At 51.8% G+C, this 16,662-nt stretch overlaps 1 protein-coding gene across 1 annotated transcript; it reads left to right on the top strand.

Moving 5' to 3' along the window:
- Positions 1–3: 3 nt before the first annotated feature.
- Positions 4–15,955, top strand: TOX4 (TOX high mobility group box family member 4). The gene is made up of 9 exons (XM_082195796.1): positions 4–590; positions 5,517–5,585; positions 6,310–6,552; positions 8,528–8,791; positions 10,168–10,446; positions 11,272–11,352; positions 12,660–13,355; positions 14,409–14,572; positions 15,587–15,955. Exons 1-9 carry the CDS (start codon positions 585–587, stop codon positions 15,648–15,650), a joined length of 1,866 nt encoding a protein of 621 aa, XP_082051922.1. The 5' UTR covers positions 4–584; the 3' UTR covers positions 15,651–15,955.
- Positions 15,956–16,662: the final 707 nt, after the last annotated feature.

Here is a 16,662-nt window from a genome sequence, read left to right as displayed (position 1 = left end):
CGGTGGCTACAGAGTTAATCGGTCCTTTCCGCGGCCGCTCTGGCCCGTCCCTCGTTGGCCGGAGCCACGTTTCCTGCGTCGCTCTAGGCACCCTGGCGGTTTAACGTCACAGCCCCTCCTCCTCCTGCAAAAACAAACGAACAACCCGAACCGTTAGGCGGTTTGCCGAACCGGCCGTTTTACGTCACATCCGCTGGTCTACTACCCTCTCCCGACGTGTGCGTAGGGACGCTCTAGCATCTGCCCTTCCTCCTGCCCTGCACTACGCTCTAGCCTCCCCCTCGACTCGGCTCTATCCTCTCCTCCTCAACGGCTCAGGCGGGCGTGTTCAGAGAAAGAGCCGCGGCCGTCCGACCGTGTGGGGCTGAGTGGGAAGGAAATTTGCCCTAATAGTTCCCCTCAGAGAAGTAATAAATAGCAGCGGAGGGAAGGCCGGGCGGAAGTGACGCGCGTTCCCGGCCTGAGGTCGGGTGGGCGGAAGGGCTTTCCGGTTCCGGTTGAGGAGCTGGGGAAGAAAGACGGGGGGAGGGGGAGAGTGCGGCGGGGTCTCCCCCTCTCTTCGGCGAGGCTCTGAGGCTGCGGCCATGGAGGTAAGAGAGCCTAACTGGCGGTAGGGACCCTGAGACAACCACTCTGGGGGGTGGGGTGGGTGACGGTGGGTCCCCCATGCCTTTTAAAAAGGGTCCCCATGGGATTGGCTCTGTGGAGGGAAAGGGCATAATATGGGGCTGGGGAGGAAGGGGAATGGGATGGGGCTGAGGTTATCAGGGGGTCCAGTGTATTCCCCCCCCCCCGATTGTGTGTTTGGTACCTTCCAGCGTATCCTTAAGGAGCCCAACTGACGGCAAAACAGGGGAGGGGTGCGGGGTTCAGCAGTTGCCTTGGCCTCTCCTAGCCTGTCCATCTTCCTAACTTCTTATCCCCCCCCCCCCAAATCTCTCTTTTCGAAGCCTCTTGTCATTTGAGAGGATGTGGAGGACCCCTGTAGCTTTTTCGGCTAGTAGCCACTGGCCGGCTCATCGTCTGTGGGTTGAACCCCACATCAGAGACATGACACAGTTGGGGACGTTTGAGGAAGGTTGTGGGGAGAAAGGGGGTGTCCTTGCGAGAAGGGGATGCCTTGGAAGTGGGGGTGAGAGTTCCACCAGGAAGCAAGTTAATATTTAATGGAGTTCATTCCGGGGCACAAAGGTGAAAGTTCAGACCTTGGATTGTGCTGGGTTAGAGTGGAATAAGTTCAGCTTGCATCTTGTACTAATGCCAGCTGTGGATTCCCACCCCCCCACCCCCATTGTGGGTGCTTCACTCCTAGTAACATGGATAAATGTGGCATGGTTTGCTCATGGGAAGCTCTTTGCAGATTTTCCTACCTTACATGTGCACAAAATGGCATTTGTTCTCTAAAAGCCTGTGATTTTCCTTCTGTGTCTCTTCTCCACATCACATGCACACATCTTAAATACCCCCGAAATGGCAATAAAATGTTGATCAGAATATACTTGAGTCCATATAAGTTTGTTTTGGGGAGGAAATCAGTTGAATGTCATTTGTTCAGTCTTGATCTCTCCAGGAAAGAATATCTACCCCTCCCAGGATAGATTGGGTAGAAACTAATTTTGCATATAGCTGTTCTCCTATAGTTTGGTCTGTATGGTCCATCTGAAGTTACTCCTCCATGAGCACTTTGGCGTTGCACACTTTCAACCACTTGCACATCATCCTTTTGACATTTGTTGGTCCCATTGGTGTGGCTTGAGTGTAAGATGTGCCCTGCTTGGCTGGGACAGACAGTTGGATCCAGTGACCTCTGGGCTCTTCCGAACCTGAAGTTGTGTGCCAACTACACATGCCTTTGCCTACCTATTTACCTTCAGATGGTTTGCACTACGACTCCCATCAGCCCCAGCTAGCCTGGCCATGCTGGCTGGGAGGGATGGGAGTATAGTCCAAAACATCTTCAAGGAATCAGATTGGTGAAGGCTGCCCTACCCCTTGTTGTATCTAGTCTGCTCATGTTAGCTTGGAATACAGTTGAGCTGCATGATGACTGCAGATGTTTCCTCTCATATCATGCTCAGTTGCCCTTTATAGTCTTTCAAAACTGTGTGAGGCAGTGATGTCATTGCTCATCTTGGGCAGGGCACCTTGGGACTACCTGCATCCAAGGAGTGCCTTGGAGCATGTGCTTGGATGAAGGTCAAAGTACCACTCATTTAGCTCACTGACGCTGCTTATTACAAGGTGCCTCTGCATGAAATGATTGCCTGACCTTAAAATTGACTACAGGTAGCTGTCCTTGCAACAGACCTGCTTACGACATATGGAGCTGTGTTCAGGGGGCTGTAAATCAGGGAGTCTGAAGTGGCAGGAAGGCTTAAGAAGTTCTAAATTCACATTTGTGCTTGGCTGTATGTATGTGTTCAGAAGCACCAAATAGGAATTCCAATGTGTTTTAATATTTTTTCAACTCTCTGCTCTGTTAGAGCATAGGGAACTGTATTATACTGAGTCAGACCACTGGCCCATCTTGCTCAACATTGCCCACACTTGACTGGCAGTGACTCTCCAAGGTTTCAGGCAGGGAACAATCCCAACCCTACCTGGAGATGCTGGGGACTCGACCTGGGACCTTCTACCAGGAAACAGTTTCCTCTGTCTCTGAGCTGCAGTCAGTTCAAACGTTACTTGTCAGGAGTAGGATTTGAACCCGTAACTCAAGGGAGATGGTGACAAGAGAGCCAGTGTGGTGTAGTGGTTAAGAGCGGTAGTCTCGCAATCTGGGGAACCGGGTTCGCGTCTCCACTCCTCCACATGCAGCTGCTGGGTGACCTTGGGCCAGTCACACTTCTCTGAAGTCTCTCAGCCCCACTCACCTCACAGAGTGTTTGTTGTGGGGGAGGAAGGGAAAGGAGAATGTTAGCCGCTTTGAGACCCCTTCAAGTAGTGATAAAGCGGGATATCAAATCCAAACTCTTCCAAACTTTGTAGGCACCTCAGCCGTCCTGGCTTCTTAAATCATAGTGGCTCCACTGGGGCTCAAACACACAACCCTCTGTGTTTAAGCAGATATTACAATCATGGAATCCACATGTTGTGCCCTTGCCATGAGAAGAAGCTGGGGATATCCTTGTGTGGTTGCTAGGCAACTGCAGCATACTTCCTCCCACACCCATTAAGATTATGGTTATCCAGGACCTGGAGCATTGGGGCAGGAATGTTCAGCAGTGAGTTTTGATGCTTGTGCACACAACCCCCCAGTCTGGCCCTCTGCATAGAAACCAGGCCTGTCCAACAGAGGAGGGCGGGAACTCTGAAAATGGTAGAGTCCCTTTCAGCCGAGTCTCTTCCATTCATTCATTCATTTGGCATGGGGAACATGAATATACAAAGCTGCATTTAATGAGTCGAATGATAAGCCCATCTAGTTTTCTACTCTGACTGGCAGCAACACTCGAGGGATGCAGCAGCAGCACCCCCCCCCCCAAAATCACTATACAATAACTGCACAGCACCAGAGGTTTAGAGTGTAGCAATTGGGTAGGGTGATGGATTGGGCTGTTAAGCTTCTTGGCTTCTGCTTCAGTAAGATTACTGGCCTCTGCTGCTGTGCTTTCTTAAACAGCTGCTCGATTTGCAGACATTAGCAGGAGAAAATGCTGGTCTCAGTGCTGCGAAAAGCTTTTTGTGTGCTGATGCCTGCTAAAGGCTCAGCAGTAGTTTGAATGTCTTTTTTTAAAAAAAAATTGTTGGCGTGTGACTCTTCTTTAGACCTCTGGTGAGGCCAGTGGGTGAAAGCATGGGGACAGCCTTGGCACCATAGATGACATTTTCATTCCCCCACTACTTGGTGATGTACCTATATATCATTCGGATCTGGTTTGATGTCCATATCGTCATAATCAGTTTCATAATTTTTGACCTGGCAATATATCGCGAATCATGATGTATGTTTGTGTGTGCTATGCAAAAATCACAATGTGGGGAAAACCGTGAAGCTAGCTAGTGCCTCTACATAGCTCCATCCTTATTTCAGACATCTTGGCATATCAGTATATTGTGAAGTTTAGCTGGTGATATATCACAATGTTGAAAAGCAGATATCACTCAGCCCTGCCACTTGGCTGAATGACACTGCACTGGTGACCTTTAAAGCAGCATTATTCTCAGTGTGGTAGCGTGGCAAGGCTAGGCCCAGGGAGGCCCAGGTTGAGATTCATTTGCCGCTCAACCACATTAGGTGACACTGGGCAATTTTACCGTTTCTTGGCCTAACTTAACTCAAAGGGTGGATTTCGTGGGCATTCAGTAAAACTGAATGTTGCGTAAAAGACAGCACTTCTTCACACAGCACGTAATTAAACTATGGAACTTGCTGCCACAGGAGGCAGTGATGGCCACCAACTTTTGAAAGAGAGTTGAACAAATTCGTGGGAGAGAAGGTTACTAGCCACAATTGGAGGCATCGGTGCTTCTGAATATCAGTTGCTGAAAACCACAGGAGGGGTGAGGGATCTTGTATTTGGGTCCTGCTTGCGAGTTTCCTGCAGGCACCTCATTGGCCACTGTGAGAACAGGCTGCTGGACTAGATGGGCTTTTTTGCCTGATCCAGCAGGGCTCTTCTTATGTGTTCTTATCCCGAGGTAGGGCTGGGAGAAACTCCTGCCTGGAGCCACGGAGAACAGCTGCTAGTCGGTGTAGACCAGGGGCAAAGGTAAAGGGACCCCTGACTGTTAGGTCCAGTCGTGAATGGCTCTGGGGTTGCGGCGCTCATCTCACTTTACTGGCCGAGGGAGCCGGTGTACAGCTTCCGGGTCATGTGGCAAGCATGACTAAGCCACTTCCGGAGAACTAGAGCAGCGCATGGAAACGCCATTTACCTTTCCGCCAGAGCGGTACCTATTTATCTACTTGCACTTTGATGTGCTTTTGAAATGCTAGGTTGGCCGGAGCAGGGACCGAGCAACGGGAGCTCACCCCGTTGTGGGGATTCGAACCACCGACCTTCTAATCGACAAGCCCTAGGCTCTGTGGTTTAACCCACAGCGCCACCTGCGTCCCAGACCAGGGGTAGTCAACCTTTTTATACCTACCGCCCACTAATGCATCTTTCTTGATGGTAAAATTTCCTTAAGGCCCACCAGTGCCCAATGCAAGGAGGATTCAGCTTGTGCTGTAGAACCCCCTACATCCCACCTAGAATCCTGAAATGCCCACTAGTGGGCGGTAGGGACCAGGTTGACAACCCCCGGTGTAGACAGTACTGACCTAGATAGACCAGTGGTGTGACTCCTTTTAAGGTGGCTTCCTTCGTTCCTATTCAGTATCAACTTCTGACTAATGAGCTTTTTAAGAGTGCGGAGGTGGAGGCCACAAGTGATGGTTTTACGAGTTCCCAAAGTGTGAGTGGCGCTACACCATGGATTTGTCTGGTTATATTGGACTTGGGGTGAGGCTGCATGTGTGGTGGAAGAAAAATAATAAAAGGATTGCTAATATTTTCTTTTCTCCCCCTAAGTTCCCTGGAGGAAATGAGAATTACCTGGCTATCACCGGGACAGCGCACCCCTTTTTGTCAGGGGCCGAGGTGAGTTTGGCTGCTTGCAGGGGCTGAGGGTGCAGGGCAGTTGGCAGTGGAGAGCATGGAATGCAAGTGCTGGATGGCAGGAACTGGGGAGACGTTGCCACCTGCAGCTCGCAGCAGTCCAAATGCTTTGTTGTGCACAAGGCTCCTGGTTCAATTCCTGGTGCCTCCAGTTTCAAGGAACTGTCCTCTTGTCTGAGACCCCGGAGAATGAAAACAAGGGGGAGAGCAGGCTTTGGTGTTTACCTGAAGCAAGACCTTTTGCTCTGTGTGTTCCTCTTTGAAGCTTAAAAAGCTTGCAAATTGAGAATCGCCTTGTTCTGAAAATCAGAACTTAAGAAGCATCCTTAAATAAGTGTCGCTTTTTATTATTTATTTTTGCTTTCACATCCTACCTTTCCTCCACGGAGGTCAAGGTGGCACATATGGTTCTTTCCCCCTCTCCACAACAACCTTGTGAGGTACATAAAGCTGAGAGGCGGTGACTGGCTCAACGTCACCCAGCAAGCTTCACAGCTGAGTGGGGGATTTGAACTCGGGTCTCCCAGGTCCTAGTCAGACACCCTAACCGCTACACCAGCAGGGACCCTAAAGGGCCACTTTGTTCAGAATAGACCATACTGGGCTGGATGGATGACATCTGATCTAGTGTAGTGTGCCTTTCCTAAGTTTGTACATCTGCATCAAAGTCTCTCTTCCTCTCTTTTCCTCCCTCCCTTTTGCTCAGACCTTCCACACGCCAAGCCTGGGGGATGAAGAGTTTGAGATCCCACCCATCACGCTGGACGCCGACCCCTCCCTGGCCGTTTCTGATGTGGTTGGCCACTTTGAGGATCTGGGCGACCCCGTGACTGCCCCAGACACCACTTTTTCTGCCCAGTATGGGGTGCAGGCGCTTGACATACCTGTGGGCATCAGCCCTGGTCTCATGGAGCAAGGTGGGGGACTGCTGAGCGGGGGGCTGGCCATGGTGAGTACCCTGCCTTACATAGTTTTGAGAGTTCATGCAGTCATCATATAACTCCCCTGGTGGGCAGCACAGCATCTTCTGGGGCAAAATCTGCTTTGTAGGTTATCGTGTGTTAGCTTACAATTTGCCCGTACCCTTCGAGAGCTTCTCACAGGCCAGGGCAAGTTGGTTCAATTCCTAGCTGTCATGGAGGAGAACTGCCCCACGTTCTCGTGGAGCTGGCTTCAGGAGGTGGGGAGGAAAATGCCAGAAGCATCCAAGCTGTTTTCCCCAACACAATTCCAGAAATCATCTTTGTGCCATTCTGGCTGCAGCAAACATTGGTGTGTGAGAGAGGGGCGGCTTCTGTCAGTGCTGTGATTCACTTCAGCTGGTTGCCAATCTCCACATTGCATGATTTCCTTTAGAAGTCCTCAGTTTGTTGCCTTCGCAGCCCCCCTTTTCCTCCAAGGAGTCCAAGGTTGTGTGCATGGTTCTCCCCACAACAGCCCTGCAAGGTAGGATAGAGTGCAAGGCAGTGACTGGCCCAAGGTCACCCAGTGAGTTTCATGGCCAAGTCTAGGATTTGAACCCTGGTCTCTCCTGGATCTTAGCCTGACAATCTATCCACAACACCACACTGGCTCTGTGTTCCATTCCTCAGTTGCTTCCCAAAAAATGTCCGAACAATGAAAATATTAGCGGCAAAAGCAACTGCCCAATTTCATGTCGTATATATAAAAAATGATTTTAACAATTAAAAAAAAAATACTTCCATGTGTAAAAGTAAGTTCACATCCAGTACAGATGTAGGCTTAGATACAGATCACTGCTTAAAAGGCTTGCTAAAAAAAGGAGGGTCTTCAGTGGAGCTGTAGCTCAGAGGAAGATCATCTGCCTTGCATGCAGAAAGGTCCCAGGTTCAATCCCCGGCATCTCCCGGTAGGGCTGGGAAAGATGACTTGCCTGCAACCCTGGAGAGCTGCTGCCAATCAGTGTTGATGATACTGAGCTAGGTGGGCCGATGGCCTGGCTCAATAGAAAGTTGCTAAGCACCAAAAAGACATCAGAGACAGACAGGGAGGAGGAGGAGTATTTCTAAGTGGGACCTGCAACAAAATGTTGCAGCGTATTCTTCCTCTTAGTGGGAGTGCTCCTATTCCAGTTTCCAGCCAGCCATTCCTTCCAAGCACAGCATTTCACTCTTCCCCCACTTCCCAGTTTTCCGGTTTTCTGTTCCTATTGACCTGCAGCATTCTGTGGTCACTGAAGAACATTCTCAGCCTTCCTTTGTTTTTGGCTGGGGTGTGTGCATGTTCAAAATAAATTTTTTTTTTGTACTTTTGCCAAGCTTGGGCTTCTCCCAAATGAGAGCATCCTAGAAGACACCACAGCTGGCTGAAATCCTGAACAGGAACCCATTTTGCCGTCTGTGTCCCGTCACCAAACCCCATTCGCTTGGAGCTTTTCAGTCAGCTCCATTGTGCAATTAAACATTCTATTAATTCACACACCCATTTAAAAACATGTAAGTAATTAGGCTTCAATAATAAACAGATTCAGGCTGGTCAGGGACGTTAGCTCAGGGGTTGAATTTCCTTATTTCACCAGCGTCTTCCTTGCACAGCAGGAAATGGCAGGAGTCTGGTGTGCTGCTGTTATCAGCAAACAAGATAAGCTCCTGGTTCTCCCCCAAACCCTCTGACAAGCGCAGAGGGCTTTGGCCGAGACGTGCGCTGTTCTCTACATTTCAGCCCAAGTGAAACAAGAGAGGATACACAACGCAAGGGACTCCTTGCAGGAGAAGGCTATCAATGACTGCTCTGCTCTGCTTCCATGGCCAGAGGCAGTAATGCCGCAGGAGGAGTGTTTGGGTTTTCCCCAAATCGGAGGGGACAGGAGCTGCTGGGCATTTTTCTTACTGGAGGGCCAGACCGTCGCACAGATTTCTGCCTTTCTGTAACCATTGACACGACCCTGAATTCTCCCTCTGCAGGATTTGGACCACCCCATGGGGACGCAATACAGCGCCAACCCGCCCGTCACCATCGATGTGCCCATGGCGGACATCAGCTCCGGTTTGATGGGGCATGGCCAGCTGACCACCATCGACCAGTCGGAGCTCAGTTCGCAGCTGGGCCTCAGCCTGGGGGGCAGCGCCATCCTGCCCCCTGCAGCTCAGTCGCCCGAGGAGCGGCTCTCGCCCACCCCCTCGCCCACCAGTTCCATGCACGAGGAAGAGACGGAAGAGATCCGGCGGGTGAGTCTTGGCTTGATGGCATTCAGGGGTGTCCCAGCCTGAACAGCTGGTGGCCAGAGTTGGTTTGCGCATGTGCAGATTCCTCTTGTTTTTGCATGGATGGAACATGAGCGCCATTGCTCTGCTTGCTTTGCCTCTGGCCCTGCCCACCCATCACCGATATGTGGCTCCTGGAAGGTTCCTCCACCAGGGCATGTTGCCTCAGGGCTACAACAAAAGGAGAAAAGGTTCCCACTTTGGGGCTAGAGTGTCAGACTGGGATGGCGCGAGGTCCAGATCCCCTGCCATGAGACTCACCAGGTGATCTATGATCTGTCACTGCCCTGTCCTACTTCACGGGGGGGGGGGGGGTTGCCAGGATAAAAGGAGAGGGGAGGGGAGCATGTACACTGCCCTGAACTACTTGGGAGGAGGGCAAGATTAAAAAACAAACGCGATAAGTCAGCCTCCCCCATTCCATTTCCAATTTTAAGCAGAAATTGGATGGCCATCTTTCATGGATGTGTTTACAGTGGTACCATAATCTTCAGGTTACAGACGCTTCAGGTTACAGACTCTGCTAACCCAGAAATAGTACTTCGGGTTAAGAACTTTGCTTCAGGATGAGGACAGAAATCGTGCTCTGGCAGCGCGGCAGCAGCGGGAGGCCCCATTAGCTAAAGTGGTGCTTCAGGTTAAGAACAGTTTCAGGTTGAGAACGGACCTCATAACCAGAGGTGCCACTGTAGTTGAGATTCTTGCATTGCAGGGGGCCGGACCAGATGCCTCTCAGGGTCATTTTCAGCTCCAAAATTCTATGATTAAATGACCGTCTGGGTCAGGTGAGCAGGTGGTGAGTTCAATCCAGGCTCTCGGCTATTTTGGTTTGGGGGCTATTGCCCAGGACATCTTGCTGCCCTTAACCCGGGACCCTCCCAGTGTGGCTAGGCTCCAACTCCCCGCAGCCTCAATGGTGAGAGAAAGAGAGTGGACTGGGCTGGCAATTGTCCTCCGGCAACCTCTGGACGACTGCAGGTTTCCCCATCCGTTTTAAAAGCAAGGGCCTCTCCATTCCATTTTTTCTTTCAAACGCCTGTTGTTTCATGCAAAAGTGGCCCACTTCCTCTCCTGCGCTGTGGTTAGGCCATTTCCTTTCAATTGCTTTGAATGCTGCCAGCCCAGCTTAGCTGCTGTTTGCCTGCCTGCCTTTTCCGTCTATTCCTTATCATCGTTGATGAGATCCGAGTGGGGGGAACGGTTTGGGATTATGCACTGAGCAAAGCGGAATTGGTTCTCTACCCGCCTCCCTATGGGTGAATCCCCCCTAGCTGCTGCCACCGCCGTGCCCTCTGCCCCATGGAGCTCATTTCCGACCCTCTCCCTCTCTGTCCTTGCAGCAAGTTTCTGTCGCCAAGCCGGCGGTGATGGCCCTGGCGGCCCCTGCGCCGGTCGTGGCGCCCGTGGTGGCGGTGGACGCGGGGAAGAAGCAGAAGCCGGCCAAGAAGCAGAAGAAGAAAAAGGACCCCAACGAGCCCCAGAAGCCCGTTTCGGCCTATGCTCTCTTCTTCCGTGACACGCAGGCGGCCATCAAGGGGCAGAACCCCAAAGCCACCTTCGGCGAGGTCTCCAAGATCGTCGCCTCGATGTGGGACAGCTTGGGGGAGGAGCAGAAGCAAGTGCGTGCCAAGGGGGTTGGGCAGCCGGGAGGGAGGGAGAAGTGGGAGGGGCTGGGGAGGGTGTTTTTTTTGGGGGGGCAGCATCGCTGAGGGGTTGAGGAGGAGGCTGTAGCTGCAAAGGAGCAAAGCAGAAACATTGGGGAGATCGTGAACGTGCAGTGTTGCCCTTACAGAGGGATGGGGAGCTGTTTCGGATTGTGGCCCCAGCCAGTAGCATCTGACAGCCACATAGGTTTGCTCACCCCTCCTCTTGTAGATTTCGCATTGCATAGAGACCACCAAGGTCCTGTCCAATTTTGTGCTCCTAAAGAGAGCACTTTTTAAAAAAGAAAATGCAAACTGCAGCGTTCATCTTTGAAAAGTCTTCCCCGTAGGAAGGAATTCCTCCTCTTCCATTTTTTAAAAAAATTAATGCAACAATGCGCATTTTCTTTTAGAAAACTGCAGACTGAGTAATTGCAAGGCGTTTTATTCAGTTGATCACATGCTTCTTTTGACGGAACGGAATGATCAGCCTGGATAGCTCAGTTGGCTAGAGCGTGGTGCTGATAATGCCGAGGTTGCAGGTTTGATCCCCATATGGGACGGCTGCATATTTCTGCATTGCAGGGGGTTGGACTAGATGATCCTCAGAGTCCCTTCCATCTCTGTAATTCTTGATCTTTGCAGGCTTTCTGCTAAGCAATGCCTGTGATTTGCCTGTCCTAGCTGCAGTCTGTAGTTCTGCTTTCCCTAACAATTTGGGGTGCGTCAGGGGTGCAGCAAAGCAGTGTGGTTTAAAAAAGGGAGCCTCTGCCACAGCCTTCCTTCCTCTCTCCCTGCCAGGTGTACAAGCGGAAAACGGAGGCAGCAAAAAAGGAGTACCTGAAAGCGCTGGCGGCCTACCGTGACAACCAGGAGTGCCAGGTAAGAGAGATGAGCCTTCTTGCCTCTGCTGTTCCCAGAACTGCAGGGGTGTGAAGCTGTCCTGCCCTCTCCTCTCCTGCCTCAATGGACACAGCAAGAAACCTAGAAAACTACCCTTCTTGCAGACAGAACAGCCTTTGCCAACCTGGTGCCTTTGGATTCCTTTGGACTACAACTCCCATCAGCCCCAGCCATGCTGTCTGATGGGAGTTGTTCTCCAAATTTAAGGTACCAGGATTGCAAAGGCTAGAAAAGCCTGTCCTTCCAGCCCAGAACTGTGCTGCAGTGGCTTTCCAGGCTGAAAAAAGGAGAGGGGTCTTCTGTCTCATCGCTTAAAGGGCTGTCGCTCAGTGGGAGAGCATCTGCTCTGAATACAGAAAGTTTCAGGTGCAATTCTCAGCATCTCCAGGTAGGGCTGGGAAAATATTCCTGCCCTGAATTCCTGGAAAGCCAGAAAGTAGTGAGCTAGCTCAGTGTTTCCCAGACTTAGGTCTCCAGCTGTTTTTGGACTACAGCTCCTATCATCCCTAGCTAGCAAGACCAGTGGTCAGAGATGATGGGAATGGTAGTCCTCAAACAACTGGAGACCAAAGTTTGGGAAAGACTAAGCTAGATGGACCAGTGGGTGTGGCCAGTTCCTATATTCCTGTCACCTGTTCCCAGGAGACGCCAAGTATCGAAGGCGAGACTTCCTGCATGGGCTCTGCTGCTGATGTGCATCTCCTCTGGTGGCCCAATCTGTGGTGTAACTAGAGACTACTTCCTAGGTGCCTGCGGAGAAGTAGAGGAGAAAACACAACACTCCTGGCCTGCCCACCCTTCCCTTAACTGGATCGGGTCAGGAGCAGCTATTTACTCCTTCCCAGTATGGTGTAGTGATAAAGAGCGGTAGTCTCATAATCTGGTGAACCGAGTTCGCGTCCCCGCTCCTCCACATGCATCTGCTGGGTGACCTTGGGCTAATCACACTTCTCTCAGTGTTTGTTGTGGGGGAGGAAGGGAAAGGAGAATGTTAGCCGCTTTGAGACTCCTTTGGGTAGTGATAAAGCGGGATATCAAATCCAAACTCCTCTTCTTCCCTGGGGAAGGGACCTTTCTGTGACGCTTCTTCGGGGGCAGAATGGGAAGCGGAAGATCAGCTGCCCGCAATGATGGAGGAGCTTTCTGTGCCTTCCCCTTTCCCCTTCCTTGACTTCTCTTTTCTTTTGGAAGCTTAACCAGCTGCCGCCTGCCTGGCGACCCCAAAACCCCCCCGAGATTGTTTCCCCCCCAGCTTCCTGACTCTTCTCTTCCCCTCCGCTCCGCAGACGGTTGTAGAAACGGTGGAACTGGACCCCATCTCCTCGCCTTCCGAGCAGCCGGCCCCCGCCGTGGAGTCCACCTCCCCCCCGGCCCCGATGCCGCCCACCCCGCCGGCCCTGGAGAGCCCCCCTCCTGCCCCGACCGTCGTCTCGACGCAGCCCACCGTGGTGGTGACCTCGGGGGGCGGGCCGCAGGCGGGGGGCCAGACCAGCATCACCAAGATCATCATCCCCAAGCAGATGCTGCCGTCCTCCCTGGCCGTCACCTCGCAGGGCGGCGTGGTGACGGTCATCCCCGCCACCATGGTCACGTCGCGCGGCATCCAGCTGGGGCAGCTGCAGGCCGGCACGGGCACCACCCAAATCGTCACCCGCTCGGTGCTGGCGGCAGCGGCGGCGGCCACTTCCATGCACTTGCCGCGGCTCCAGCCCCCGCCCCTGCAGCAGATGCCCCAGCAGCCGCCGGCCCAGCCGGTTGCCATCCTGCAGCAGCCGCCCCCCCTGCAGGCCATGCAGCAGCCGCCCCTGCAGCAGAAGGTGCGCCTCAACCTGCAGCAGCCGCCGCCGCCCTTGCAGATCAAGATCCTGCCCCCACCTGCCCTGCAGATCCAGCCCATCGCCCTGCGGACGGAAGAAGGCAGCCCCGAGAGGCCCAGCGCCGAACTCCAAGCTTCCCCAGAGCCCGTAGACGTGGTGCCGGAGGTGAGGAGTGCTGAGCCGGGTGGGTGGGTGGGTGGGTGCTTGCTTGCTTGCATGTAGGAAACTTTTATGTATTTGGTTTTTCAGATTAAAGTTTTGCAGTCCATATCCAACATACAACACAGAAATGAGATTCCAGAGAATCTCCTGGGCTTCCCTCTTCCCCTTTGTGGGGCCTATTGTTCATCATTTCCTGCTGCATCTTTTATAATACTATAATCCAAATCTTTTATGTCCAAAGTTCACCATTAAACTACTAGTGTTATTCCAACCCTGCTAACGATTTTGACTGGTTACAGTGGTTTTTAAGATAAATTTTCCCTGTTCCTTATTAAAATTTTGGCCTTCCCGATTTCTGATTCTCTTTGTTGTTTTAGCCATTTCAGCATAATCCATCAAATTGATCGACCATTCTTCTCTGGTAGGGACTTTATCTTCTTTCCATCTCTGGGCCAATAACATTGGAGCAGCTGTGGTTGCATACATAAATATGTATGCGTGCCAGAAACTCTTATGAGTTTCTGGGTCAATCCAAGAGGACCCCTGAGCATCTTAATTTGCTTTTACTTCATGGGACTTACGGACTTATTAATTATAGGAGGAAATGTTTTAATTTAATTTAATTAGATTTATTTATCTTCTCAAATTATCTCTGACCGATTATCTCTGACAACTGATGGGAGGATGTCCCACGGGGCAGGTGCCACCACCGAGAAGGCCCTCTGTCTGGTTCCCTGTAACTTCAGTTCTTGCATTGAGGGAACCGCCAGAAGGCCCTTGGAGCTGGACCAGGGTGCAAGTGAGCCTATACCCACCCACCCACCCACGCACGCATGCAAGAAGAGCCTGGCTGCTGGATCAGGCCCGTCTGGGTCCTGCATCCCATTCTCACATTGGCCTGAGAAAAATAGCACAGATGGGGGAGGAAAATGAGACTCTTTGCTATGTATGTTTCTCTCCTGATTGCTTGGAATCGAGGTTTACTTGCCCCAGGCACACGACTGACTAAATCCAACAAGGCACATAGTTACTTTAGTTTTTTCTCCCCTGCCCCAGGTGGAGTCTCCGACACCGATGCACGTGGAGCTAGTGTCTGAATCGCCTGTGGCCTTGTCCCCGCACCCTCGCTGCGTCCGCGCAGGCTGCGATAACCCTCCGGTGGCCAACAGCGAATGGGACAACGAGTATTGCAGCAACGAGTGTGTGGTTAAACATTGCAGGTGGGTGGGCAGCCAGGGCTGCCTAATAATAATACTACTACTACTAATAATAATAAATAATAATAATAATAATAATAATACTCCGCCCATCTGGATGGGTTTCCCCAGCCACTCTGGGCAGCTCCCAACAGAATGTTTAAAAAGCGATAAAATATCAAACATTAAAAACTTCCCTAAACAGGGCTGCCTTCAGATGTCTTCTAAAAGTCAGATAGTTGTTTCTTTCCTTGAAATTTGATGGGAGGGTGTTCCACAGGGTGGACGCCACTACTGAGAAAGCTCTCTGCCTGGTTCCCTGTAACCACTTCTCACAGGGAGGGAACCGCCAGAAGGCCCTTGGAGCTGGACCTCAATGTCTGGGCTGAACAATGGGTTTTCAAGTCTGATAGCAGAGGGTGTACAGTCTATCCTCTTCCTCTGTGAGGACTAGACACTCTGCAGACAAATGAGGGAGCAATGCAAACACACATGCGCGTACACACACACACACACACACACACACACACACCAGTCCTACTTGAATACACAGAGTAAATAGTTTCAGCTGCCTCAGCAAAGCAAAGCCACGTGGCTTGGGAGCAGGGAACGAAGATGTGCAAGCCAGTCAGGTCAGAGAGAAGCATCCGCCAGGTCTTCATTATTGAACATCCAGTTCAGCAATGCACTGCAAATGGCACACAGCAAGACATACTGCTGCTATCGCTTCTTTGTAATGGCAAGCTCAGGTTATGAGGGCGGACCGAGACTGAACCCAAGCACAGGCTGCTGTGAAAAAAGGAGGGCCGCTGCCAGCTCGCTGGGGTGCGGTGGGGGACATGAAATAAAGTGCATTTTTAAATATATATCGTATCTCCCAGTCAGTGCTAGGCAAGATACTGGAGGTTCACCGGCTCCCCACTCCTGTTGTGCAAGTTGTTAGAGTAAGGATCTTTGCATCTGCAGGAACTGATGCTGCATATACCTCCTGCCTCTTGACTTAACCTCTGCTTCTGTTTGTCTGTCTCTCATTCACAGGGATGTGTTTCTAGCTTGGCTGGCCTCCCGCAATTCCAACAACAACGTTGTCTTTGTGAAATAACCCCCGGCCCTTTTGCGGCAGAAGCAGCAGGGGCGGGGTTGGGGAAACGACAGTTTTGCGTTCCTACGTACACTTTTTTCCAAGGACGATCAAAAACATAAAAAACACAAATCGCCATGCTACTGTGGGATGGGGCTGGGCGGGCAGGATTCGCGCCATCGGCCGAAGACCATCGACAAGCGAAGACATCATCCCGGTTGGGTGCTGCGGACTCCCCTTCCTCCTTTATTATTATTATTTTCTATACACTATCCCTTCGTATGTTTCTGTTGATGGAGCCAATTAAAGCTGGAAGAGGGATATTGGCCAGGGCCTGCTATGTGCTGTTTTGCAGGAGGAGGAGGCGGGCAGAGATAGGAGCAGTCCTTCCGCCGTGGGTGAGCAAATAGAAAGCCTCTACAATTTAGGGACGTCCTCCCACCAATGGAAGGGGGTGGGCAGTGGCCTCTTGCTCCAAAGCTGGGCGTCTTGTTTTGGTTGGCATGAGCGTAGAAGTGCAACGGCCCTCTGCCTTCAGTCTCCAGCTCCTTGCAGAAGCACATAGGGGCCTCCTCCTGTGCCTGAAATCTGGAAACTTCTGCATGCAAAACACATTCTTTCCCGCTGAGCTGCGCTCCGTTCATTGCCTCCTCTCGGTGACTGGGATCCAGCACCGTAGAGCCACAGCAACCAGCCAGCTTCACACGAGAGGGAAAGGAGCAGCAGGAGCTCATCTTCACCTTGCACGGAATTTCCCCCTGCCCTGAAGGGAGGAGAGGGTAGGAGCAAAAGGCCGGCCCCTCATCTCATGCAGCCTTTCAGTGGGACAATCCAAAGCCCAGGAGCAAGGTTTTCCCCATCCCCTCTCCTGTGCCCAGAAGCTTCAGCTTGCTGGTGAGCTGCTTCCAAGACCCACCAGCAAGGAATACAGGCAGAATAATAAGGGGTGGGTTAGGATCGAGGGAGTTGCAGCCTTCTACCTATTGATCACCAAGTGCCTCTAGGGGGCTAAACAGCGTCTTCCACAGGAACT

Source organism: Podarcis vaucheri (assembly GCF_965113315.1).
Source record: "Podarcis vaucheri genome assembly, chromosome: 13".
Taxonomy (NCBI): Eukaryota; Metazoa; Chordata; class Lepidosauria; order Squamata; family Lacertidae; genus Podarcis; species Podarcis vaucheri.
The sequence above is the reverse complement of the archived record's forward strand: the minus strand, read 5'-3'. Positions and strand labels throughout refer to the sequence as shown.

Excerpts from the sequence above, each read along its gene's own strand:
- TOX4 (XM_082195796.1), top strand. Across the intron at positions 11,353-12,659 it reads GTGACAACCAGGAGTGCCAG|ACGGTTGTAGAAACGGTGGA; the intron begins GTAAGAGAGATG and ends TCCGCTCCGCAG. Across the intron at positions 13,356-14,408 it reads CCGTAGACGTGGTGCCGGAG|GTGGAGTCTCCGACACCGAT; the intron begins GTGAGGAGTGCT and ends CCCCTGCCCCAG.